The following is a 27,348-nucleotide window of genomic DNA, read 5'->3' on the forward strand; positions in this document are numbered from 1 at the left end:
GACCCCTGCAGAGGAATGGCGTAAACGTGATTATTTTTTTCTTAGTTTCGAAGGAGCAGATTCAAATAAAGCAACATTATATGGCATTTCTAAATCGGTGAAGGCCGGTTGCGTGAGTTATGTCACGCGTTATGCAATCGCCGCCAAACAGAGAGAAGCTTAGAGAAAGCACGACGCGCGTTGGTTGGCACTAATTCGAGATTTCGATTCGAGACCCGCCAGGTAGGGGGTGACCTGATTAAATGCGTAGGTCACCTTGTCCCAGCTAATGATCTCAACACTATATCTGGTTCGAATTTTTCATTAGTTATTTTATTATGCCGCAATTAACAGGGGAAATCGAAATTGTCTCTGCTGATGTTAAGAATTATTCAGGAAAAAAATTTTTTTCGTCCGATTTTGGGGTGATTTCACAAATATCAAAATTCTGGATACAGTAGAACCTCTGTTAATGGACACTTTTCTGATCCTCTTTCCCATGGAATACGGGCTTTAATGCATTTCACTCCCTCGTTAACGGACAGTAAAATCAGGCAAACTCTATTTTATTAATTTTTTTTCATAAACTGAGAATTTATCATATTCAACTAAAGATTATGTTTCATCCGAAGCTCGTATCGGTAATTATGACAAATCATCTGTTAATACTTAATTAACTCTACACAACGTGGTCCAGGATGGCGTATTCGAATCGTAATGTTGGTTTTGTTTGTTGATACATGTGAAGAAAGCTAACATCACAAGTCTGACGATGTTGTTATAAATGTTTTTATCTTACTCTCACTTTATTTAATTTACTTTTTATTGCAAAATATGTGAGCGCACGTATCATGTACGGATAGAAATAATAAATTGGTTTAATGTAGAGAAGAAAGGTTATAAATTTTTCCATATTTATAAGACTTTCTAATTCTATTTGGGAACTGCATATATAATCGCAGGTAAAAATGATAAATGAAATTTAATCAACCTTCCTATACCAAGACGATTGGTGTTTATGCATAACCAATAGTGTTTCACTTTTACACACACAGTGGCATATACATTTTAACATTAGCATGTATACGAACCAATTGCGTCCGAAGCCAAACGTCGTATAAATGTGAAAGCCGTATAAACGAAATTCTATTATGTAACCTACCTCCTCATCAGCGGACATTCCTCCGTTAGTGGACAAAATTTTTGGTTCCGGGATGTCCATTATCGAGAGGTTCTACTGTATTACAATCATTTTTATATCGTTTTCTTCATGTTAGAAGCATGAGTGTGCAAATTTTCATTTTTTCAAATCACAACTGGTTGGATATCTAAGGTTTGCCTGAAACGCGATTGTGTATCTCCATTGTTACAAACACTATAAGGAAATTAACTTCTTTTAGAACAACATGGGGAAGAGGGGGGGAAGAGAGGGAGTAAAAATTCAAACATTTCCCATGTTTTTTTCCCAAGGATAATTTTTCACTTAATTTCCGAGAAATTCAAATTTGAATTTATTTGATTACTTTCACTTGATTACTACACTACATTCTGTATCTTAATCCATCTATATACAGGGTGTTAATCAGGGGGGCTTCAACCTTTCAGACACGGTGAGCCAAATTGAAACTTGGTGAGTGAGTGACCTAGAGATAGAGTAGATAACCTACTTAGTGAGTGGGTAACCTAGTGAGTGAGTGTCATGATGAGCGACCCAGTAGTAGACTGAGGGGATCTACTGAGAGAGTAAACGTGCATGACCTGGTGATTGAGTGCATATGACTGAGTGAGCGACCCAGTCAGGGAGTAGCAGAGTGAGCCATCTAGTTCGTGAGGGACAGAGTGACAAACTTGGTGAGTTAGTGATAAAATGAGCAAAATAGTCAGGGAGCAACAGAGTGAGCAATAAAGTCAGTCAGTAAGCGAGTGAGAGTGAGCGACCTAATTAGTGAATAAGCGAGTGAGAGTGAGTGACCTAGTTAGTGATTGAGCGAGTGGCAAAGAGAGTGAGTAACCTAGGGAGTTATTGAGTGAGTGACATTGAATGAGTAGCCTATAAAGTAAGTGAGTGACCTGATGAACAACTGAGTGACCTAGGGAGTGAGTGATATATTGAGCAACCTAGTGAGTGATATAATGAGCAACCTAGTGAGTGATATAATGCGCAATCTAGTGAGTGATATACTAAGCGACCCAACGAGTGAGTGATATAATGAGCAACCTAGTGAGTGATATACAAAGCGACCCAATGAGTGAGAGATATAATGAGCAACCTAGTGAGTGATATACTAAGCGACCCAACGAGTGATATAATGAGCAACTTAGTGAGCGATATACTAAGCGACCCAATGAGTGAGCGATATACTAAGCGACCCAATGAGTGAGTGACAGAATAAGCTACCTATTGATTCACCGAATGACCTTGTGAGTGAATGAACGAGAGCGAGTTAGCTCTAGTGGCAGTCCGGCTTCACTCATTCGTGCACTTGATGCCTGTGAATTTTCAGATGTTTGTCGAACTGATACCCGTGAATTTCCCGTTCGGTGAATTAATTACATGGCGGTGAATTTTCTGGACAAAGCTTAATGAAGGGGGGGGGGGGAGAAGAAAATGAGAGCACACACAACATAAGTAGGTTTTCACTGGGAGTTTTCTAGGCAAATTGTGGTGCACATAATTTTTTGCAAACACGTAGCCAGACTGCTCAAGCTTCATGCCAAGATATTTATGTTTTTTTTTGCCTTATTCACTTTTTTTTCAGTCACGTTGTTGGGCAATTTGACTGTTGTGTCTTCAGTTTACCACCCAAGATCTTAAATCTTCGCAGATTTGTTGGGACATGATCCATGTTCTGTTCCATTTGAAATCGGGGAAAAAAAAAACCCCGTTCCGTTCATTATATTTCTCTCGCGTACGATCATTTTTACGCTCATAAGGCCGGGATTACACTATAAAAGTTTGATAAAAGTTCATTGGTTACATTCACACGCTTATTAGTTGCATTTCCCAAGTTTCATAAAAGAACTTTTATCAGATTTTTAAAATGTAATCCCGGCCAGACATTTATCACTCACATAAAGTATCTGGTTTATTTATGTTTCGGAACTTTAAAAGCACGGAGAAGATACAAAATGTTAATGTGAGTGAATAGAAGTGAAATCAATTAGGTTTCAAAAATTATATAACATGAAAATGAAACATTGAATATCAACGCAACGACATCCCTCGGTTGGTTCACAGCTGTTCAAATCTACACTTTTAGGCCGGGATTATAATACACTATAATTTTTTTACAAAAATTCTTTTATAAAACTTCCATAAAATGCAACCAATAAGTGTATTGGTTACATTCTAGGGAATAGACTTTAAGTTCCGTAAAAGATCGTTTATCAAACTTTTATAGTGCAATCCCGGCCTTGGTGAATTTGAAAAAAAAAAAACATTGTCTGAATTTTTTTGGTTGGATCTGTACAGAGTTTTCTGGGGGTACTTGATGAATCACATTTGTTTTTTGTTGCTTTATTATTGCAAAATTCGTTTCTTCAGTAAGCTGGTACTTTCACACGTCTTTTTCCATAGCACGCTGATGAAGTGGGACGAAATAAACAAGATACATTGTTAAGAGAAGTGGGGGGGGGGGATCGGCTGTCAAAGGTGGCAGGGGGGCAGAGCCCCCCCCCCCCCTAGTTTTGATATAATATTTTAAGGATAATTGTGTGCTGGCTTCTTGATGTCAGTGATGGCTCATTGTATTCGACGTACAGGCTCTCCATTGGAGATGTCCGGAAAGCTCCAGAGCAAATCTGGAGGGCAAGATGGTGGACTGGGTCGAGCACACTCAGATAGCTTCGAGGTGCTGACCCGTATACAATAGAGCCGTAGTCGAGCTTTAATCTTACAAGAGCTTTGTACAAGTGAAGTAGTGATTTACGGTCTGCTCCCCACGATGTAGAAGAGATGACCTTCAAGAGGTTCATGGTCTTCATGCAACGAGCTCTTAACTGTGCAATATGAGGTGTGAAAGTAAGTTTCTGGTCAAATGTGGTCGAAGGAATGTGCCGAGGAATTTTGTGTTTTCTACTGCAGGTATTAGATTGTTGTTGAGAAGCATGTTTGGGTCACCATGAAGGTCTCTACGCCGACAAAAGTGCACAGCGACAGTCTTGTCAGCGGAGAAAGAGAAGCCGTTATCATTAGCCCACTTGCTGATCTCGTTGAGAGCGGTTTGTAATTGTCTCTCGGCTGACCTCATATTCACTGATTGATACGATATTAACAGATCAGCCACATAAAGCACGCCAGTAACAGACAACGGGTGTTGGTTCAACACCCCGTTGAGTCTTAAAATGAAAAGTGTAACACTTAAAATGCTACCTTGAGGTAAACCTTGTTCTTGAATTTGGGGAGCTGATAATGTGCTTCCGATCCGTACCCGGAAGATGCGGCAAGCCAGAAAGTTCTTAACAGAAATGGGCAAGTTGCTCCGCAAGCCGCAATTATAGAGGTCGGAAAGAATTTCGTGCCTCCAAGTACGGTCGTAGGCCTTTTCTATATCAAAAAATATGGCTATCATATGCTCCCTCTTTACGAATGCTTATCTTATTGATGTCTCAAGGCGGTAACATATTACATGTTGTGGACCTGAACCATCTAACGCCGCGTTGATGTTTAGATAAAATATTGTTAACCTCAAGGTGCATAAGGCGATAGTTGACCAAGCGTTCCATAAGTTTACATAGACAACTGTTCAAAGCAATAGGTCTGTAACTGTTCGGTTGTTGAGGATTTTTGCCAGGCTTCGGGAATGCAAGAACTATGGCTGCTCGCCAGGTGTCAGGAAATGAATGACTGACCCAGATCCGATTAAGTAATATGAGTAAATGTGACGGTGATTCTGATGAGAGATGCTGAATCATGGAATAATGAATGGCATCGGGCCCTACAGCTGAGTCAGGACTTTGCTGGAAGGCCGTCGTCAGTTCATGAAGGGTGAACAATGAATTGTACCCCTCCGGTATAAAAGGCCGGAAAGTGTACGGATTGCGTTCGGCTGATGATTTAATGCGATGAAACGATGGGGAATAATTCACATCACTGGAGACAGCGGCGATGGGGTCCGCAATATCCCTCACATCGTTGATGATAGTGCCATTGGTATTTAAAATGGTGATGGGATGAGATTGATAATAGCCATTGATTTTTCGGATCCGGTCCCAAATGATTTTACATAGATGAAGCTGATGAATTCATTCCCCTAGTAATATATACTTTTGCCAGGACTCGCGTTGAGCCTGATGCCTGGTTCTTCTCGCTATCGCCTTTGCTTATAAAAATGCGAACTTGTTGTCATGGGTAGGGTACCGCCGGAACCTACTCCATGCTTTCTTTTGAGCTTTAATAGTGAGATTGCATTCGTGGTTCCACCAAGGTTTAGCAAACTTAGGAAGTATCGAGGAGATTTTTGGAATTGTTTCATTTGCTGCAGAGATCATGCAACTGGTCACAAGGTCAACACAGTGGTCGACATCGGGTTGCAAAACCATATCCTATGTGATTTCTGCCTTGCTCGTGAATTCAGCCCATCGGGCAGCCACAAATTTCCACCGAGGAGGTCCCTCAGGAATGCTATGTGCTATGGCTTCGATCAAGGCACTTAACCACTAAAGGGAAATGATTGCTTCCGTGTAGGTCCGGATCAACCGACCAGGACCAGTTGGGCAAGAGTGAAGGTGAACATAACGATAAATCTATTGCAGTGAAACTATTGTTTGGGGCATTCAAATGAGTGAAACTGCCATCATTCATGATGGCGAGAGCCATGTCGTCTAACAGCCGTTCAACCATTTCCCCACGAGGGGTGTTGCTGTTAAAACCCCATAACAGATTATGAGCATTGAAGTCTCCAAGAAGAAAAAATGGTGGAGGTAATTGATCAATCAGATCTTCTAGGTCTCTCTGTGATATGGTGTCATTTGGTGGCAAATAAATAGAACACATGGTAATTCTTAGGCCTGTAGAGATTTCCACCGCGATGGCGTGCAGGTTCATGCGCAGCGTTAAAACGCGCGACGACACATGATGTGGAACCAGCAGAGCAACACCGCGGCAGGCTCTACTCCCGTCATCGTAATCAATACGGAACAGAGAGTGTCGCCTGATGTTCCATATCTCCGAGGGCTTCGTAAGTTTCCTGGAGTGCCACGCAAACAGGAGGATAACGATTGATCAAATCCTTGAGATCGTCATAATTGGATCTAAGACCACGAATGTTCCATTGAATTATGTTGGCCATAATTTTAACTTTCAAATAGAAGTAGACGGTTCAAGGTCCTTGAATTTATTCCGGTCAATCTTGCGGCGAGTAGTACCGGATTCTGCAGGATTGTCAAGATCCATGTCACCAATCGATGTGTCATCGATTAGTGACATATTTTAAACGGTAGGATGTTTCAGAGCTCTCTGTATGGCTTTTTTGGAATACCCCGTCTTGAATGGTTTCTTTTTGATTTATTTTCAGAACTAATTTTGGGTTTAGTACCAGTAGATATTTTGAGTGTGTTCGCCGTTGATTTTCCCGCTTCTTCTTCGGAGGTAGACTCCCTCCGGAGCAACAGCAGCTACAACTATTGCATGGTTGATTGGATGAAGTTTGAGTAGATGTGTTAGCTATTAGTTCGGTCTGAGTTGTAATAGAAACTTTGGTGACAACATGTTAGTCTTGTTAGTGGTCGGTGATTGTGAAGTCATATTGGCGTATGATTTACCAACTATTGGAGCTTGGTTAGGGTTATACGACGACGTGTTTCAATTTACGAGATGTTATTAAGGATTGATCTTCTGGATCTCTTTTTCTTCATTTCATTCCGGACATTTTCTGTCAAATGCGGGGTGATTGGCACCGCAATTGATGCACTTGAATGATGTTGAAGTGCAGTTGTCCGAAATGTGGTCCTTCTCACCGAATTTTGCAAAGGTAGGTTGACCTCGGCACGCCGTTCGTGAGTGACCAACTTTCTGGCAGTTGAAGCATCTTACAGGGTTAAGTATGTATGACCGGATTTTGAGGTTGTAATAACCAATCTTGACATCTTTCGGCAATGTTGGTGATAAGAATGTCATGATTATGTTACGTGATGGAGCTGGATTGCCATCTTTGCGGTTCATGATATGCTTGGCAGATGTTACGCCTTGAGACGTCAGCTCTTCTGTTAGTAGTTCTTCATCCATATTAATTAAGTTACGATCTGAAATGACACCACGTGGATAATTCAGCGTGGGATGGATTTTGACTGTTATGGGAATTTTTGCAAGAGATGTGAGCTTTTGAACGAGTTCGGATTGTTTGGGAGTGACAGTTTCAATCAGAAGGTCTCCTGAAAACGAAGGGCCTTCACTGATTTTAATGTGCCTATTGCGCCATAGAGAGCTTTGTCTGTTAAAAATGGCGATACCTTAGCCAGTTATTTATCGGTATCAGAAGAATGCAGGAAGAAAAATGAGATAGTAGGAGCAGGTTCAGTGACAATTATTTCACCCATAGCTATTCGTTGACGTTTTGGTGCATTTCGTGTTTTCCCCATGTTGGAGATAATTTGTTCGGCCCCTACCGATCATGCCCTCCATGGAGTCCAACAAGGGGACGCGCACACATAACCAATGAAGGTTAGTAGCAACGTCAGGTTAGGTAAAAGCTATGTACCACTGAAACAGACGAGCAGACGCGTTCCAGATCCAAGAGTGACGTGAAGCAGCACCAAGAAACATCACGAAGTCCGGCAGGCCGATACTTGGGGCTATGTAATTAATAACCCGTTTACGTGCATTTAGTTTATGCCGGTATTCCCCCCTCCCTTCTTTTCGGAAGTCGTCACTGGAAAATAAGACCTTATTCTTTAACCAACCATGGATTAGAGGAAAGACAATCCTATATAGTTAGCATGGCCCTAATCCGTATCATCTGAGGAGATTTAAAATATCTAAAAATAAATTATGTGCTTGTGGGGAAATCGGAACATTTCCTCACTATATTTGGTCTTGCAGTTCTTGGCTCAGCCTAAAAGTACAACAGCTTCGCGAGCAATTGCTTGGGCGGCGCGGCGCTGCTCACAGTGCACCCTGCCACGCGACAGGTGGCTATGCGGCGCAGTTTCACCTCATATGTAGGGCCCATAATAGGACAGTTTCAAAAGCAAAGGTTGTGCTGTGCTGGCAATTGTCGTGAGACAGCGTCCCGAACACCGCGCCGATTGGGCACCTGCTCACAAGGTGGCTAAACTTTGATGACTGGGCCACGAATGGTCAACTTTCGCGTAGTAGCCAACTGCTTTTTCTATGCATCGTTATAGCCTTATACGAAACGAGGTATTAAATAAACTGCACCCCGGTGGGAAATAACAGGCAGTAAATCACCAATCGATAGGTCTGGGTGATTGCCGGTCATTGGCGTACGAAAAAAAAAGGGAGGGGGGGGGGTTAGGGGTTCTAACCCTCCAAGCCAAGATTATAGTGTTATATCAAATCTTCCAGAACCACACGATGGACCAGGGTTCACAATTTGAATCGCATCTATTCCATAAATTCAACAGTTTGTTCGGAATAAACCACATCCATACGACTGCTTACAACCCTAAAGCAAACGGACTCATCGAACGCCGACATCAACAGCTCAAACAAGTACTGAAGGGCAGGACACGTGATTGGGTCGACAGCCTTCCCTCTGCGCTCCTCGGCCTCCGAACATATTTTCGACCAGACCTCAACGCCACCACTGCTGAAATGGTTTTTGGTCAAACGCTCAGATTACCAGGAGAGATTTTTATGGAACAACATATTCAGGAGCCAGCTACCTCCTACATTGATAAATTGAAGAGCTCCACGGACACACTCAAGCCGATCCCGACTTCACGGCATGGCGTCCCACGACCTCTACAACCGACCGACGAAGGTCCCTTTGAAGTGCTGTCACGATCCGAAGAATTCTTCCGTATATGTGTCAAGAACAGGGAGTCCGTCATCTCGCTCGATCGACTGAAACCAAAGCTGCATTAAGAGCCGCTTGAGAGCATCTTTCAAGCGGCTTTGACTGAAACTGGCTAACCTCCTTAACGACCAGTACGTGGACGGACCGGACATGGAAGTTCCATCAACACCAGAGCAGCAGATGACGACGACTATCCAAACCCCTTGACACGTGACGTTTGCACCCACTACTACTCCGACTCAACATACCCGTTCCGGCAGAATAGTCCGAGCTTCGGATAGACTGAATTACTCAACGATGTGACTCTGTCACTTAGGGGAGGGGTACTATGGCGACAGCGTACACTACGATAGAGCAGTGATTCCAAACGTGGGCGCGAATGTTTCAGGGGGCAGTAGAAGCTATACGGTTATAACATAGGCTCCCATGGGTTAGATTGCATTGGGGGGAGATGGGAAAAAAAAATTTCTGAAGAAGGGGGCGATGTGGGACAAAAAGGTTGGGAAACTACGCGATAGAGGAACTTGGAGGAACGTTTTGCCGCTGAAACCAGACGGTCACGCGGTCCACTTGTATCGATACGTTCTTGTAGGTTCTGTAACGTGAGTTATGTAATAAATGTTTAATTAGCTTTGAATTGTGAAGGAAGTGTTGCCTTTAACCACCTCACTGCTTCTACAGCTATAACCCGCTTGGGCGCTCTCCCCCCCCCCCCAGTCCTGCAAGTACACCTGTGTCTTTAAAGTCACTCTTTTAGTCACTCACATGCTTGCACACAGTTTTGGTCACTGGCATGCTTGCACACAGTTTTGGTCACTGGCATGCTTGCACATTGTTTGTTCACATGCTTATACACGTTTGAGGTCCCTTAAATACTTGCACAGGCTCTATGTCACTCACTGACCTGGTCCCTCACTCTGTAGGTCATTCGTTTGGTAATTTTCATACTTGCTCATGCCCTAAGTCATTCTTTTGATCACTCAGGTACTTGCTACGTCACTCTAGGTTCCCCCACTGACCTGGTCCCTTGCTGAGGCGGATTTATTGAGGGTTATACAAATTTCGCCACTCACCCCCCCCCCCCCCCATTCTACTTATTTTCTTTGCAACTCATTCCTTAAATTTGCCGTCCCTCTGAACTTGCCTCCCTCGGTATAGCCCGCTAAAGCTCCCCCCCCCCGGAAATACACCACTGACCGCAGAGGGAGGGGGTGGCATATGGCCATTTAGAAGAAATGAATACATTATAACACTGGTTTCTTCAAATAACTTGATCTGCGTATTCGCTTCAAACACATTTATTTGGCTTAAAAAAATAGTAAAAACAACGCGTGCGTGCGCAACGAAAACGAGATGATATAAATGCAAATCTGCAGTAAGTTACGCAAAAGCCGTGAAGTTTGTTGATGTTCAAGTGGTTGACTTGCGAAATATCTTAGGTTTGGACTTCTGTCTGGTGCTCTTCTTAATCTCGTCAGCTAGATTCTCTTTTGTCTTCTTCAACAGAAAATCGAGCTGGAACGAAAAGTTTTTACTTAAATTAACTACAAAAATTTGTTGATATCGCTTGCAACCAGAGTCAATCAATATTACAGTACTCGGATGAAGAGGTTGTGTATTGGCCAAAGAACACAAACTGAATACAGTCCACGCTGCTTAATGTGATCACATCGAGACGGGTGTTTTCTTATACAGACGACGGATATTATCTTATCATGGATAACGTTATCATTCGGGTATTGTTATCACATTTGCAAAGAACGGAACAGACCTATTCCCAACATGGGAAAAATTCGTTTGCAGTTATCGGGACTTCGGATAATGATATAGTTTTTTTTTTCATCCAAAGTTTTTCTTGCTCATTCTACTCTGAACGCTAAGATTTACAAAACGTATTTTTTCCCCGTACGTTAACGTTATCAGGTTGCAAGCATATGTAGGAGGCTAGAAGGTTTTCCCTCCTTCCCTTCCTTGTCGACAAAAACTTCCGTATCTAATGTCGTAATCAGTCCGTAGCATTCACTGTGATCCATGTACGTGTGGAGCTGCTTTTGCCTCCTATACAGAAGGAAAATGTATGACAAAAAAAAAAACTTTTCCTTCAGTTCTTGATCAGTTTCTCTCAGTTGACCAGATTCAAATTTCTTTTGCCGAGAGACTTTCTCGAGGGAAACTATGATGAAAACAAACGTACTGCACATTAAAAAATATATCGCAATTTGTAACATACAGGGTGATTATAATTAAAGTTCCCGTATACTCTGAGTAGTTTTTTCTCAAAAACTACGCATCTTACAGCCATACATTTCGGGATATCTGAATGAATGAATATAATCGGAATAAAAATGAAATTGTTTCTTTTATTTATTCGGATTTTCCATGATTAATGAGACCATTGAAGAGAGATTTATGTAAGAATAATAATTAAAAAAAAGTTCAATTTTCGACCACAGAGTGAATAAGTGGCACTTTTTATTGAATTTTACCTTTTTTCATGGTCTATACAGCGTATATACAAAGTTTCAATGGGATACGTCCACCAGAACGGGCGTTACATAGGTCTGAGTAGTGTCAGTGCCAGATCTATGAAGCGCTCGTTCTGGTATGCAACAGGTGAGGTCACACCAGTCCCCGTGTTTTGGGAGCCCCGCACTTAAGGTAACAATAATTTCTTCCATAAATTCTAAATTTTCATTAGTTCTGGAATTTCGCATTTTCATCTATGTATAAAAAATAGTTCTGGAATAATTTTTTCATAAATTCTGAATTTCTCAACCAATTTTTGAATTTTTTTAAATAAAGTTTGGATTTTTCATTTATTCCGAAATTATTTTTCATTTATTCCGAAATTTTTTCTTTCATTCATTCTGAAATTGTTTCATTTATTTTGAATTTTCATGATTTTAATTTTCTGAATTTTTATGACTCATTTCCAGAATTTTCATGAATTTCATTTCCAGAACTTTCATGAATTTCATTTTCTGAATTTCCATGAATTTCATTTTCTGAATTTTCATGAATTTCATTTTCTGAATTTCGATTCTTCTTTCCCACACAATATACAGAGTGCAAAGCAAACGGGGGTATGGAATTTTACTGGCGAACCGTTGAACCTAGAGGCATATTTTAAATTAGAAAAAGTTTCCAAATAATATGAAGTACTCAGATATGTCGTCCATGTTGCAAGGGGCTGTATAGTTATTAAAATAAAAACATTAACTTTTTTTATAAAGTCCCCGTGAACCCCGAAATCTAGTTTGAAAAATGTTGCCCTGTCTCTCATGATGTCAACAAAAAAATTCTATGTTGCTAAGTGCAATATTCACTGAGATATTCGAATTCGAAAAACGGAGGAAAATGGGTAAAAAAAAACAGCGACAAATACGGATAAAACGGTTTTTCCGCATTTAGAGCTGTTTTTTGTCCAACTTTCTCCCGTTCTTCAAAATCGAATATTTCAGTGGATATTGCACTTAGAAACATGAATGTTTTTAGTTCGTATCAAGAGACACAGGACAACAACTCTCTAATTAGGTTTTGGAGGACAGGGGGGGACAGTACAAAAAGTTATTTTTTTTTATTCTAATAACTATACAACCCCTTTGCAACATGAATGACATATCTGAGTACTACACGTCATTTGGGAACTTTCTAATTGGAAGTTTGCCTCTAGGATCAACGGTTCGCCATTAAAGTGCCACATGCACCCAGTACAAAATCGGCGCTGAAGGTAACGGGAATTATTAAGACGCCTCCGGCCCAGCTATTATTTTCGCACGGAGCTGCGCTTCATAGGAGGGCCCATTGTGCTGTCAGGACGGCTGTGCCCCCCCCTCCCCCCGGTATTAAACTGGAGTACATATTGCGTTCGTAAAAAAGTTCCCGATTTTAAAATAAATAACAATAATAAAATCATTCTACCTCCATCACGTGTTTGTTCTTCAGCTCGTACTGCATCAGGCCATTGCCTTGACAATGAAACGTGTTGTATATCATGAAGAAGATCGACTGTGCGGTGTCCACTACTCGGTACAGCTGGTCGTTCGAGTACACGATCGAAAACCTCTGCAACATTAAAGTATCGAGAATCAGTTGGATAGTTTTCAGTTGCATGTTCGATTTTGCAGGCACAATATGGGAGAGACCCCACTTTGAAAATAATCTCGCCGCAGCCAGTAACAGACTATGAACAAATTTAAATTGCACTCATAAGAATATTGATTCATTGTCGGTTTCGAAGCTAGATGGTAACACAATCATACAATTGGGTTCCATTGGGGCGTACATAGGATCGATCTTTGGAGGGGTGGGGAGCATAAAAGTTTTCTTCCAAAGAAATTTAGAGTTATCACCCGTCAAAAAGCACTTTAATTAATAGAAATTGGTTATTATAGAATATAAAAGGCATTTTCTTCCGCTACTTCATTTTTTTTTCACTGAAATATTAATTTTTCCAAGTTTTGGTCAGCTGACAGGGGGGGGGGGGGGCGGTACGGGTTCTCTGAGCAACCCCACGCCTCGGGTGCAGCATGATAAAGTTACACGTTTCTGCTGACGCGAAATGGTCACCGGGTGCGGAAAAATCAGCCCCTAAGGGAAAAAACTCCGGTGTTGGAGCTTGCACACGCTCAATAGATAGTAACATAGTCAGCCAGACCAAACTCAGCCAACAACTCACAATTACTGCCACTGCCACCAGATGGCGACTTATCTGACGATGAATTCTCTACCCGCTGACTCATACGAAGGCTTTACCAACTGGCTGGTGCAAAGATGAATTCAGGAAAGGTCCATGCACGGTCCGGTTCAACGCATACATGCTCTAACTAAAGAGGTTCGTTGCCTTTTAGCGCCGTGGTCTAGCAAGATCACCCGGCACGTGAGCGGACGTGGGTCTGATTCCCTGCAGCAGCAGTTGAATTTTCTACCTTGAATTCATCTTCGCATCAGCTAGTTGTTAAAACCGGGTGGCTACCGATGGATGGTGTGCCATCATTTCCCACCCAGCTCCATTGATTGGAAATTGCCGTAAGGCGATATGACTGGAGTGGAGGTACTGTTCGGTGAAATAGTTTGTAAAACTTTCGTTTGAATTAGTCCCTTTATGCACATGCTGTTGGTGAAAAAATTTGAACAATGTGCCATTGAACTAGCAAGGATATATCCTAAAAACTAGTGGTGGCCCAAGAAATGAAAAGGAAACAGGTTTTCAATTCTTTTTCCCCTCTTCCAGCCACTCTTTCTCTATGTAAGAAAAGAAAGAATATAACAAATACACTATATAGACAAAAGTCTGCCTCCACTTAGGAGTTTACACATTTTTTCTCGAATTTCTTGAAAAATACTGAATGAATTGCTGTGAAATTTTCGGTCAATATACACCCAATGTTAGATCTCACCATTTCCAGTTATAAGATAAAATGTACTCACGAGTGCATTTAGGCGGGACCGCCAAGAAATTAACTATGTCAGAATAAGCAGCAAATAACTTGTAAATTTAACAAAATATTGTACTAACTTTGTGCAAAACTTCTGTGCATTTTCATGAGAATAGCATGAATATTCACAAAAATATAAATGTCTCCAATAAAAATTAAAATTTTCATGATTTTTGCTTAAAACATGCGGAGTTTTCAACAAATTTTTACGAAATTTACAAAAAAAAAAAAAAAAAAGAATGGCGCAATACACGATACATACTGTACGGAAATTTGAAGTGTGGAGAAATTTTTACTCGATCAGAAATGAGTATTTTTAGTAAAGGATTATTAATTCAGCATGCGCAAGAAATACAAATTTCGTTTTTTCATAATTTGATTGCCAGATATATAGCGCAACTTATATGGGAATTCCAGCTGAATGTCGTGCAAATTCAGAAAGATATCGGTGATATAGTGAGCGGTAATTTTGAAACTTGCCGAAAGTAACTGAATGATAAGGGATTTTCCACTTATTTGTATTTCGATTATTTTCTGTTGTTTCAGTCACTGACTTAAGTTTGTTCATTTCGACATCACACACGCGTGTTATGCTAAAACGTTTCTTTTACATTGCATCAGACACGTGTCTTCGCTCATTCGCATAATGTCGTGGGCTTATTTTCGGAAAAATCAAATAACAGAAAATAATCGCGTACCAATTTGTGGAAAATCCCTTCGCATTCAGTTATTTCCAGTAAGTTTCGAAATTACTGTTCACTGTTTCACTGATGTCTTTCTGAATTTGCATGGCATTCAGCTGGAATTTTCATATGTAAGTTCTTCTATACATCTGGCAATCAAATTATGAAAAAATTAAATTTATATTACTTGCACATGCGCAATTAATAACCATTAACTAAAATTACTCATATCTCATCGAGCAATGATTTGTCACATTTTAAGTAATTATTAATATATATATTAATATCTATTGTATATATTAGTAGTATATATTAGACAGTACAGTATATCTCATGCATAGCGTTAGTTTTTCTGAGAATTTCGTAAAAATCGGTTGAAAACTCCGCATGTTGTAAGCAAAAAAAACATGATAAAAAAATGGAGTTTTATAGAAAACATTTCTATTTTTGTGAACATATGCACTATTCTCACGAAAATGCACACAAGGTATTGCACGAAAAGTTAGTACAATATTTTGTTAAAGTTGCAAGTCATTTGGAGTTTTCCGTTATACAATGTGGATCAAAAACATTTTTTTTCTTATTTTATTTCTTGTCGGTACCCCGAATGCACTCATGACCAGATTTTCACTGGAAATGGTGATTATCAACATAGGGGTTGACCAAAAGTTTCAGAGCGATTCGTTCAGTATTTTTTTTTAGAAATTCCAGAAAAAATGTCTAAACACCCCTAAGTGGACTTTTGACTATATAGTGTACGTGTGCGAGATATCAATGTCATTTAATAACTAAGGGAAATCATCTTCATCTACGGTTTCAGCCAAAGCCACAAATTAGAGTAAGTTGCATTGACAATACGGGAGAAAACGGTCCTATTTTTGTATAAAAATTCGGTTGTCCAAACTAACGAGGAAAAACGGGAATGTCCTTTAAAATATGACGGAATTTGCGAAAGGAAGGAGGAAAAAAAATTTACATGAACGACGCTCTTGTATTTGTAGCGAAGGCCAATCACACAAGCTATCCATAACTGCCGGAGAATGATAGTGAAAGGAACATCTTCCAGGCTATTGCAAAGCTTTTTCAGATTGAGCTCTATGTAGTTGCATAGCTCGTTTATACTCTGCATGGAAAATTAAACAACAACCATTAGACAATAATCTCGTAGAAATGGATTTTGATAATTTTTTTCGACATTACTGAGACATAAGCACGTAAGAGATATACGTTATTTGTAGCGTTTCATACTTGGCTTCGCTGTTTTTCCGGTTGATCAACCAGCAGTTGATAGAAAGAAATCTCCAATGCTTCTACGATCTGTAAAATATAGAACCAATTATGCTTAATTATGCAAATCAATGGATATACATTTTTTAAATTAAATTAAATATATAATAGAATACTCAATGTTTTTTTCCTTTAAAATTTTTAAAATTGGATTCACGGGATCATAACCAATGGGGGGGGGGGGGAATAGGAGCTGGCGGGTCTGGTGCCCTAGGCGTCCGACCAAAGGGGGCGCACGTTTCCCGCTTTAACTCATACATGCTCAACCCATGGTCGGCTGGCCAAAAGTGGCATTCGGAGTCATCTAATGTAGCTCCCGACCTTAAACCTAATTTTATAAATAGGAACTAAGCCACACATTTTTTCCCCCAGATCACTTAAGTGACCCGTGGTGCAGTTCCACACTACTTGAGTGGCCCGTGACATATTTACAGGTCACTTAAGTGGCTCCTGTCACATGTACCGCGGCTAAAAAAAAGTAATTCTCTTGATTTAGACGCTAATTGAGAGATGACAGGGATCTTTACCTTCTCCACGACGTGTAAAAAGACACCAGATACCATCTTGAACGATTCGTTTTGCGACTGCCGATCGTAATCGATTTTGCAGGTGCCTCGTTCCTGCAACACTCGCTCCTTGACGTCGTCGATTTTCCTGTTCATATCATCCATAAATTCCTGGATGGCGAACATATTACTAACGCCTACGCAAAGCTTAAAATGGAAAAAAGGAAAATGAAATTCTTAAAAAAAACTGAAGTGGCCTAATAAAAACATGAAAGAAAATTTACCATAGGAAAAATATGAAGAACTATTTCGTTATACATTGAAACCTCGATATAATGATGCTCTGTCAGTAGCCCCCCCCCCCCCCCCCAAATTTATGCTGTTGTTGGGATCCATGTTGAATTGGCGTTCTAAGTATCACTGTACAATTCCTTTTGTAAGTAGTGTGAAATCTCGCTAGAACGATACTCGATATAACGATAAATCCCTCTGCAATGATATTTTTCCAAATCTTGTTTGGAATTGCCTATATTGTCTAATGTTAAACTCCTCTTGATACAACGGTACCATTTACTACGATATATCCCTCTATAACGTTATTTTTTATATTTAGCTCCAAACCACCTTCAATATGTTTTTAAATTTCTCACCAGTTTTTGTTCTTTCGAGGGTGTTTAACAACACGGTATTTTACACTATCCGCCCTCCGAAAGTGTTAATGAAAATGTCGTGAAGCTACTTTCTTGGTAGTACACAAAAGTGATGTGCGGTAAACCACCTTACGGGGAGGGGGGATTAAATGTATTTTACGTTGGTACTACAACGCCATTTCAGAAGAGAGGCCAACAACAGCATAGATTTGGCGGCATTTGATGATAATGCTATCCCTAGATATAACAATAATCTCTCTACAACGATATTTTTTCTTGGTCTGCAGAATATCGTAATATCGGGGTTTCACCAAAAATAAAAAATAAAAAAAATTGACCAGTTGATTAATAAAACTCACTCGTTCCCCCACTGTAAAGTAGTTTATCCCACAGTACTTTTATGTACTACATAGAAAGTAGTTCTAAGTTAACATCATTAACACTTTCGGGGGGTAACTAGTGTAAACTAACAATGCTATTAATCACCCTCAAAAGAACAAAAACTGGTGAAGAGTTTAAAAATATATTGAAAGTGATTCTGAGCGAAATATAAAAAATATTCTACCAGTTTTCAAAATTTTCTCAAAATATATCGTTATAGATTAGGATTTATTGTAGTATAGATATCGTTGTATCGAGAGAGTTTAACTTAGACTATAGGTCAAACAAGATTTGGAAATATATCGTTGTAGAGGGATTTACTGTTATATCGATTGTCGTTGTAGCGAGGTTTCACTGTACGTTGTCTCTCAACTCACTTTTTCTGTGACCATGAAAGGATTTCCGCTATAGAAGAAACTCTGACTTGAAATGGTATCAGACATGTCTTTGAAATACTTGATAGCACAGGAATCTATTGCCTGCAAAATACATACAGATAGATGAAACATCCTTACGAAAGACTCAATTCACAAATAAAGCATTTCAACATACAAATATTATGAATAAAGACGCTGATGATCATGGATCCTTAAGTTTTTTAGAGGTTGGTTCGATTGAGATTTAATTAAGCTTGAGTGTCCGTGAACGTTCATCGTTTCATAGCAAAGAGTGAAAGAAAGGGATTGCAAATTTGCAAGGGTTTTTCAGCAGCCCTCTCAGTTGTTTTATGAAATATTCAAAACATGTTTCATTAAATATTATAGGAAATAAATTTTCCTCATTTTCCCGATATCACACGTCAATATCAGAGACACTCTTACCAGAATGAGAGACTTCGTGCGAATATAATCGAGATTGAGGCTCTTTGTGTGACCAATACATTCCTACAATTTCTTTGTCTCCTTCAAATTTTCATACAGATTTTTATAGTTGAAGCACAACCATCTTATATTCCGTTATTTTTACAAAAAAATGAATAAATAATTTAGTGATATTTTTTTTTTCTGTTACACAGTAAGTGCGGAGCTCTGTACGTCCGTACACCCAAGACTTGAAGAAATATCGCAGTAGGAGGATTTATCGTTACATCGAGTATCGTTGTAGCTATATACATCATTTCCCCCCCCCCCCTTCCATTTATTTTTTTTCTCCCCCCCCCCATCTTTTTTCTAAAAAATGCGAACAATGTTACGAATTTTATCTCCGAAATGTGTGTGTGTCACATATAGATCATCCAACTTTGTTGCCAAAAGCCTGTACGTGAAGGGGTTAAAAATAGGATTATCAGTCCATCGTATATTTGAGCATTGAATCGATGTTTCCCTAACATCCACAGGTGGCATCGTCGTCATCGTCATCAAATATATTTGATGAAACTGACTGCAAAGAACACAGAACAGACTTAAAACTGAATTAATTCTACCCTGTTTACACTCTGCAGTCAGTTTCATTTCATATTTTTTTTGATTATGTCTACCACACGTGTTGCAGAAAAGTCGAGTCGATACTTTGATTCACGGTGGTCCTGTAGCAAGAGAAAATCTGATCGAGTTCGAGCGAATTTGCTCAACCCAGAGAGAATCATTGGAGTGTAGGATTCTCCCTAGAACATAGATATTCTTGAAAGATAGGGCAAAAAGGTTAAGAAACGACTGTTTGATGCATTACTTGGAAGGTGGGAAGCGTTGCATTACGATAATTTTTTTGTCCACGCCAGGGTTTCTTCCAGGATCGCAAGGGTTTCCGAGAAGGGTCGTCCAAATCTTTTAACAGTCAGGGATACTCAACCCAAACTTGATTCGCAGGAGCTTCCTAGATCAGTCGTACAAATCCGCTTACAATTGGTTTCAATAATTTTCGAAAAACAAACAGTCCCATGGGTCGTGAAGCGAATCTTTTCGTTGATTTTTGGCCGTGGCTGAAAATGTTGAGAATCTCTGATATATATATATATGACAAGCCAATAATGGGTGGAAAAACTCTTTATTTTTAGTGATACTTTCACACGAGGACAGTACGTGTACACGTGAAGTTTCACAAGTGCTCAAAGTTCTTACCATCCCCAGTTATGCACGCTTCACAACGGACTAGCTTAAATGACTAGCGCGGCATTCCAACTACAACGCTGCCGAACAGCACCCTCAAGCGTGCATAACTGTGGATGGTAATGCATAACACACCCTGTCCCGTCCCTGAGGGCATGCGATCTAACTGTGGATGATGAGAGAACTTTGAGTTCTTGTTGAGAAACTTAACGTGTACAACACGTACTGCCCTCGCGTAAAGTACCGCTAAATAACGATTTTTTCCACCGTTATTGATTTGTCATTTCTGCATCTTCGTTTATCGTCCAGCTGATCATGCTTGGGTTTTCGGTCATACATTCCTATGTGATTCTGTTTTGCTTTTGTGTTTTTTACCTCCCCCTAAAAGTTAGTACGTTGAGTTTTAAATCACCCTGTATACAGTGAAATCTCGCTACAACGATACTCGATATAACGATAAACCCCTCTACAACGATATTTTTTCGAATCGTGTTGGAAATTGCCTATATCTAATGTTAAACTCCTCTCGATATTCATTATTACTGTAACGATTCATTACCCTCTGTAACGATATTTTTTGAGGAGATTGCAAAACTACTACAACGATAATTTTTACATCTCACTCAAAATCACCCCTTCAATATATTTTTAAATTCCTCACCAGCGTCAGGGGATTATTAATAAAATGGATACTTTGCACTATCCACCCTCCGAAAGTGTTAAACGGAGTTGCAGTGAAGTTACTTTCTGTGTAGTACACAAAAGTGTTGTGAAGGAAGCTACTTATATACAGGGTGGAACACAACACAAACTGCGTTTTATTCAACTCATTAATTGTAGTTTTTCACTGTGAATAAATGCCTATAAATACATTTCATGGTGGTACAAACAACGCCAATTCAGAAGAGATGCCAAAAACAGCATAAATTTGGCGGTGCCTGGTGACAATACTACCTCCCGATATATAACGGTAATCCATCTACAACGATATTTTTTCTTGGTTCTCAGAGTATCTTTGTATCGAAGTTTCACTGTACGATAATGAAGAAAACATTTTTGAGGATATTGCCGTAGCGTAAGAAATTATAATGAGTCTTTACTTACACGCAACATCGAAGAATAAGTCGAAACCTTATCTTCCGGTTTGAGTTTGATCCAAATGGTCAACACCTAGAAAAATTTGAGTATCTAATATTTAAACAATGTGGGGAAAAAAAAGAAAAATGCATCAACTCTATGCAAAAGACAATTTTCGTTCTTCTCGCGGCGATTATTTTCATTAAATACACAGGGTGAATCCATAATTCCTCTCGCCGCATTTCACCGGCGAACTGTTGATCCTAGAGGCATACTTCCAATTAGAAAATTTCCTGACACTGGGGTACAACAGAAACGGCGAAATGACCACAGAAAAAATTTCTACCGCAGGGAGTCTCCCGCCGAGGGGTTAGCGCACCAACCTTTCGATGAGTATGAAAAACAAGCCTGCCGTTCGGAATCGGCAATAAGTTGTAGGTCCCGGTCTAATTAGCTCTCGTGTGCAGAAAATGACCGTGGTGCGACAAAAATGATCAATGATTGATTTGAAAAAGTTTGTAAATAACACGTAGAATTCAGATACTTCATATTGCAAGAGGTTGTATAGTTGAACTAAAAAAAAAGTAACTTTTTATAACGGTCACCCTGTCCTCAAAACCCATATATGAAAATTGTTTCCCTGTCTCTCCCGAAACCAAGAAAAATTCCAAGTCTATATATGCAATATTCGTTAAGATACAGTATTTCAAAAATTCGAGAGATGTTGGGATAGGAGAGCATAACTGAGAGGAAAGAAGCATCGTTCATTAGTTTTAATGCTGTTCTTTCCCAAATTTTCTCCGATGTTTGAATTCAAATATTTCAATGAATATTGTACTTGGTAACGTGGAATTTTGTTTATTGCCTTCAAGAAAGACGGGGCAACAACTACCTAATTGGGATTTTGGGCACAGGGTGGCCATATGAAAAGTTAATTTTGTATTTTAATAACTATAGAGCCCCTTGCAACATGAATGACGTTATCTGAGGTCTACACACACGTTACTTAGATACTTTTTTTTTATTTGGAAGTATGCCTCTGGGACCAAAGGTTGGCCAGTAAAAGGCGGTAAGGAAAATTAAAGGCGGTAAGGAAAATTATGGAATCACCCAGTATTTCATCCATATAATTAGGTAGAGCTAACTAGAGAACTAACCATCTTGCTGATGATACTGATAACGTCTGGTACCGAAGTTCCATGCTTTGTAGACTCACCCAGTTTTTTGAACTGTCAATAAAATAAAATAAAATAAATTAATTAATATAAAATAAATGTTTTCCGTGAATTTTGCGCAAGAAATTATTTTGTTTTCGAAAAACTTCAATTATTTCTCACATAGTCTTTTTCTTTCCTTCAAATAGAGCACGATTCCAGTCCATCGCCATGGGCAATTTACTACCGAATGAGTTGTGACTAAAACGTGGCGCTTGGGTACGCAACAGTTTGAGTGCGTTCCAGGTGTTGACCGTGAATATTAGTGTGCTGCCATCCTTATTTAAAATTGTGAGTGAAGTGTGATTAAATATTTGTACCATTGTAGGTCTGTTTCTCACTGAGGCTATACTTTTTACGATCACGGGTGTAATATTTCAAGTCCAAACACCAGTACAATAAATTCAAACAAGTTCTCTGTGTTTCCTTTCCTTTCTTTCATCATCGCGAAGCTTTATAGTATCTACGGAAGTTGCTTTTTCCTTCCTTCCTTCCTTCCTTTCTATAACTCCTCTTAATGATTTTTTTTTCTACGCACACACATATAATGTATCTTTCTACTATATACATGTAAGAGCCAAAGAGAACACGTAGGTGAGAGTAAAAAGAGGACTAAAAAAACTCTCTTATCTATTATACTTTTGTATTTTTTTTTATTCCCCTTCTTCCTTTTTCTAACGAGAGATTAAGTAAGGACAAGACTACCACATTTATCGCCGATTCGTTAAGTAGAGGTAATCCAAATTTCTTGCCAAAAGCTTGTTCGTGAAGAGTGGTTAACAGGCAAGATTGGCTCGCATTCACGAATCGAAGTGACAAACCACGGGAAAACCCGCTTCAGCCGACCCCCAACTGTGGCGCTGGTCTGGCTCGTCCCCGGGTCCTCGCGATGCGAGTCCATTGCAATGACCACTCAACTGCACAATGACTTTTTACCCAAAATCCCCCCCCCCCCCGCCTCCCACAACAGCGCACATTCTGCGAATCGACATGCATAATATTTGTTATCAAAAGACGTTCAAACTCACTGCTTCACTGATTACAGCTCGACCTATCACTGGTTCGGCCTTGGATGCGCTCAGTTTGAACCATTCCCGAATGATGGTATTGCGGAACCAAGATGGATACGATTCCATTTCCAGCTTCTCGCGTCTATATGAATAATAGATCGAAAGAAAAATCAGCAATCTTAATAAATTATAACAAATGAAATTAATAATATGCATCGATATATCAAAGGGATGATAAGATTTGAGCGATATATAGCAAAAAAAAAAAAAAAAGATTTATCCCGATGGTGATAGCCACATTTGTGGCGTTTTTCCGAATGTCTATGGCACAGGTTCTTAAAATATGGATTGTGGCCCAAACTTATGTCGTCGAGGATTCCAAACCAGGTCGTTCAAATTCTCTGACAGTCAGGTTTTTTAGCTATGGGTCACGACCAAAACTGGGGTTTCTGACACAAGTCGTACAAACCCACTTACAGCCAGGGTTTCTTACGCTATGAGTCACGACCCAAATTTGATTCGCAGGGGCTTCCGAGAGGGGTCGTACAGATCCACTTACATTCAAAAGCTCTTGAGCCATCCATCATGACTCAAATGAGGAGCTTATTTTCAAAAGGGAACATTTCCATTTTTTTTTTAGAAATGCACTGCACTTTTTAATGGCTTATGAATCTTTGGCATAAGCTCTGTCAGATTATCCAGCCGGGATTTTTGAAACGGGAATATTTTTTGGTATAAATTACAGTATAAAGTTAGTCGTTTCTATCGAAAGGGAACATATCCACTTTTTCCCCCCACACACATCGGTATTTTTCATCTCTTGATAACGGACACTTGTGGCATCGAAAATTTTGTCCGCTAACTAGGAGTGTCCGTTAATGGATTCGTCCCCTCGATTTAATTCAAAATCGTGTCCGTCAGTGGAGGTCTCCGCTGACGGGGTGTCTGTTTGGGAGGTTCCACTGTAGAATTAATGTGAAAGTAAGGGTACTTTCCTGGGCTAGGTGTAACCTTCTGGAATCAATATGTAACGTAGAAATTTCCAATTTTTCCGACTCGACAAGCTCAAATTTTAATCAAAAGGTAACATTTTCCCTAATTTTCTTTCAAAATGAAACATTTCCAAAATTTGAATGTAGATAACTCCCTTGAATGTTGAACAAGAAACACTATTTAATATTCCTATATTACTCCCTTATGCTACCTGTTGGGCTATTTTCCACATTTGTTCCATAGGAAAAATGGTTTTTACTTCTACTGTAAATTTACCATAAATGGACTTGTCCCCTTTTTGAAAATATGCTCCTCAAATGCCGTGATTTGTTTTTTTTCCCCACGTGTAAGTCTGAATTTTCAGAATGATTCACATGAAAAAGTTAATGGGTTTTCCACAAACTATACTTTCTTCATGACTTTGTTCTAAAGAATATTTGTTTTGTGCTTTGTGAAACAAGTAAGAAAATTTCCTTGCGGTAGAGTAATCGACAAAAATAATTTTGTACATTTTGTGCCATACAACGTAATTTATATATTGATAACGCTTACTTTCCATCGGGAAGTTGTTCCAGGACGTAATCTACGATGTTTTTGATCACGTGGTAGACCTGCAGTAGCTTCAAGATCTCCTTTTTACTCGTCTCTTGAGAAAAAGGTCCGATTCCCGATTCCAAGTTACGGACCAGATGCATTACAAACGTGCTCATCTAAAAAAAACAAACACTGCTCTTAACCCTTGATCACGATCAGTAGGATTTACGTCACTAATGCATAAGGAGAACGTTAGATGACTTCAGCTGTGCGTCAAACTCACCACTTCGTCAAGTTCTTTACAAATCATGCACGTGTAGCTAGTTGGATTCTGCCATGCTCTAGGAGTCAGATAAAAATAAAATCAATCAGAATCTTATTATTTGAATTAACTACCAATTTATATAATGCACTGTCTCCAAATTACACTGTCCGTGCCGTGCACGGGTGGGCCTCAAGTGCAGAAGGGTGCAGTCTTTATAATAAGATTTGGGTTACAATTTTCGAGGGTAAGTAAATTGGTAATAAGATATTTCTAGCCGGGTAAGGGGCTCACTTTGCTCGGGAGGGGAACCTATGATGCTCTTAAAACAGCCCTGAATGAAATACGAGGTTACTTTCTGTAGACACAAAAACCCATTTTCAGAGAAAAAAAAATTGAAATACGATGTTTTCGTGCTATAGGCTATGAATATATGGAGCATTATTCAGTGAAAGCTGCATAATGAGACGGACGTAGCTTAACTATCTGTCTAATGATACCTGTCTAAGACCGACACTGTATGAGAAGGAAACCTGTTCAAAACGGAATCAAAATATCGTCGGTTTCAGTCACTTGACCTCCCGTTTCGTACAGGTTTCACTGTGCATGGATGGACCACAGACATATTGAAAGTGAAACTCACCGTGAGAATGCATCATCGAGATAAATCTGGTTTTTGACAAACTTGACTAGAATCTCTCTCAGATAATCTAATCTCTGCTCCAGAGGATGTTTTTGCTGCAAATAATAAATACGTAAAATGCAACTGATTTCAATTACACGAATTTTCTACCAAGCATTTTCATTCATTCGAGATTCATATTCTTTTATGCGATATACAGGGTGATTCCATAATTCCCCGCCCCCTTTTTGTTATTTTTAAATTTCCCCTGCATTTTACTGACGAATAGCTGATCCTAGAGGCATACCTCCAATTAGGAAAAACATCCACATAATGTGTAGAACTCAGATACGTTATTAATTTCGCAAAGGCTGTATAGTTACTAAAATATAAAACTTTTTTTTTTCCATACGGACACACTACTTCACCAAGCACCAACTCTGGCTATATTGCAATTTACTGCTATTAATGAGATGGGTTGCAAATCAATGCGCTGTTTACTGGTGATCGCGCCAAGTCCGTTAGGGAAAAAATGTGTTATCTATATCCTCCCTCGGGTTCGAACCCAGGACCGTGACACAAACCTTCATGGTGGTAGACGAGCATCTTACCACCACGCCACTCGGGTATTATACCGACACACTGTCCTCAATAACTTAGAAACATGGAATTGTTTTTGTTGGTCTGGGAGATGAGGGCAACAACTTCCTTAGGGTTTTTAAGGACAGGGTGTGCGCATAAGAAATTAATTTTTTTTAAAATAACTATACAACTCCTTGCAACATGAATGACGTATGGGTGCTCTACACGTTATTTCGATACTTTCTCTAATTGCAAGTACTGTGCGTCTGAGGACCAACGTTCACCTGTAAAATAAAACGAATGGAATCATCGCTGCATATTTTGAAATTAATATACAGCCACATTTGACGTGGACAAATAAAAAATGAGACGGAATGTACCGTAGTAGGATGTCGAAATCTCTTACAACGAAAAATTTAAACTTTATGGAAATAAAAATTGATATACATAATATTGATATACATAATATTGATATACATAATATTGATATACATAATATTGATATACATAAATAATAATTGGTACATAATAAGATATATAAATAATATGTGGGATCACTTGAGTGCTCTGTAAATTTGCCACTATGGAACCTGGTTATGTGCTGCTTAGTTCAACCTTAACAAATTAAGATTGAAGTCGCGGGCTTGACTCATCAGGTGACTCCGAAGGACACATTTGGTCCACGGGTTGAGCATGTATGTTCTACAGGATTGTAAAAAAAAGTGCCACATTTTCCCCCCCATCAAATTTCACTGTGAAAGGCTTCCACTTCTTTGTTATTTCACAGGTCTCTGTAGAGCTCTCTCACTCATCTCCCATGACTCCTCTTTTACTTGATTTTCCCCTCGTACCCCCACCCCCTCCCCCAGAATATTCCAGGCCACAAGGATCACACGACCCACCAGTATAAAACCACTGCTATAATTGTATATGAATATTCTTTACTCACTTCCAGGTGTTCGTGACTCTCTTCTATGACTTTCGAGAACCAGGCATGTGCTTCCGTCTAGTTTTTGAATCAGAAAATTGGGAACATTTTAAAACCGTGATGTAATAAAACTCACAGTTCATAAAAAAATGCTTCTTAATAGAGCTTCTTTTTTTCCA

At 39.5% G+C, this 27,348-nt stretch overlaps 2 protein-coding genes across 2 annotated transcripts in view; one reads left to right on the forward strand and one right to left on the reverse strand.

Annotated features, from left to right (window-relative positions):
- The first annotated feature begins 8,512 nt into the window (after window positions 1–8,512).
- LOC149075840 (uncharacterized) lies at window positions 8,513–9,025 on the forward strand. The gene has a single exon (XM_089242151.1). The coding sequence runs from the start codon at window positions 8,513–8,515 to the stop codon at window positions 9,023–9,025; it is 513 nt and encodes a 170-aa protein (XP_089098277.1).
- A 1,214-nt stretch (window positions 9,026–10,239) lies between these two features.
- LOC149075841 (protein unc-13 homolog 4B-like) overlaps window positions 10,240–27,348 on the reverse strand; it is a 38,838-nt gene continuing 21,729 nt past the window's right edge. Inside the window, exons 14-26 of the mRNA XM_089243359.1 lie at window positions 27,191–27,247; window positions 25,681–25,775; window positions 25,059–25,116; window positions 24,794–24,951; window positions 23,267–23,390; window positions 22,182–22,253; window positions 21,052–21,117; window positions 18,280–18,381; window positions 16,893–17,078; window positions 16,327–16,395; window positions 16,055–16,201; window positions 12,879–13,022; window positions 10,240–10,472 (exon numbers count right to left, since the gene is read on the reverse strand). Of these exons, the coding sequence (XP_089099485.1) occupies window positions 10,368–10,472; window positions 12,879–13,022; window positions 16,055–16,201; window positions 16,327–16,395; window positions 16,893–17,078; window positions 18,280–18,381; window positions 21,052–21,117; window positions 22,182–22,253; window positions 23,267–23,390; window positions 24,794–24,951; window positions 25,059–25,116; window positions 25,681–25,775; window positions 27,191–27,247 (1,383 nt within the window). The 3' untranslated portion in view covers window positions 10,240–10,367. The remainder of the gene's footprint in view (window positions 10,473–12,878; window positions 13,023–16,054; window positions 16,202–16,326; window positions 16,396–16,892; window positions 17,079–18,279; window positions 18,382–21,051; window positions 21,118–22,181; window positions 22,254–23,266; window positions 23,391–24,793; window positions 24,952–25,058; window positions 25,117–25,680; window positions 25,776–27,190; window positions 27,248–27,348) is intronic.

Source organism: Pholcus phalangioides, unplaced genomic scaffold (assembly GCF_987345545.1).
Source record: "Pholcus phalangioides strain wild (caught in Gottingen) unplaced genomic scaffold, Ppha-v1.0 ptg000015l_1, whole genome shotgun sequence".
In the NCBI taxonomy this organism is placed as follows: Eukaryota; Metazoa; Arthropoda; class Arachnida; order Araneae; family Pholcidae; genus Pholcus; species Pholcus phalangioides.

Coding starts and splice junctions, on each gene's coding strand:
- LOC149075840 (XM_089242151.1), top strand. CDS start 8,513: ATGGACCAGGGTTCACAATTTGAATCGCATCTATTCCATAAATTCAAC.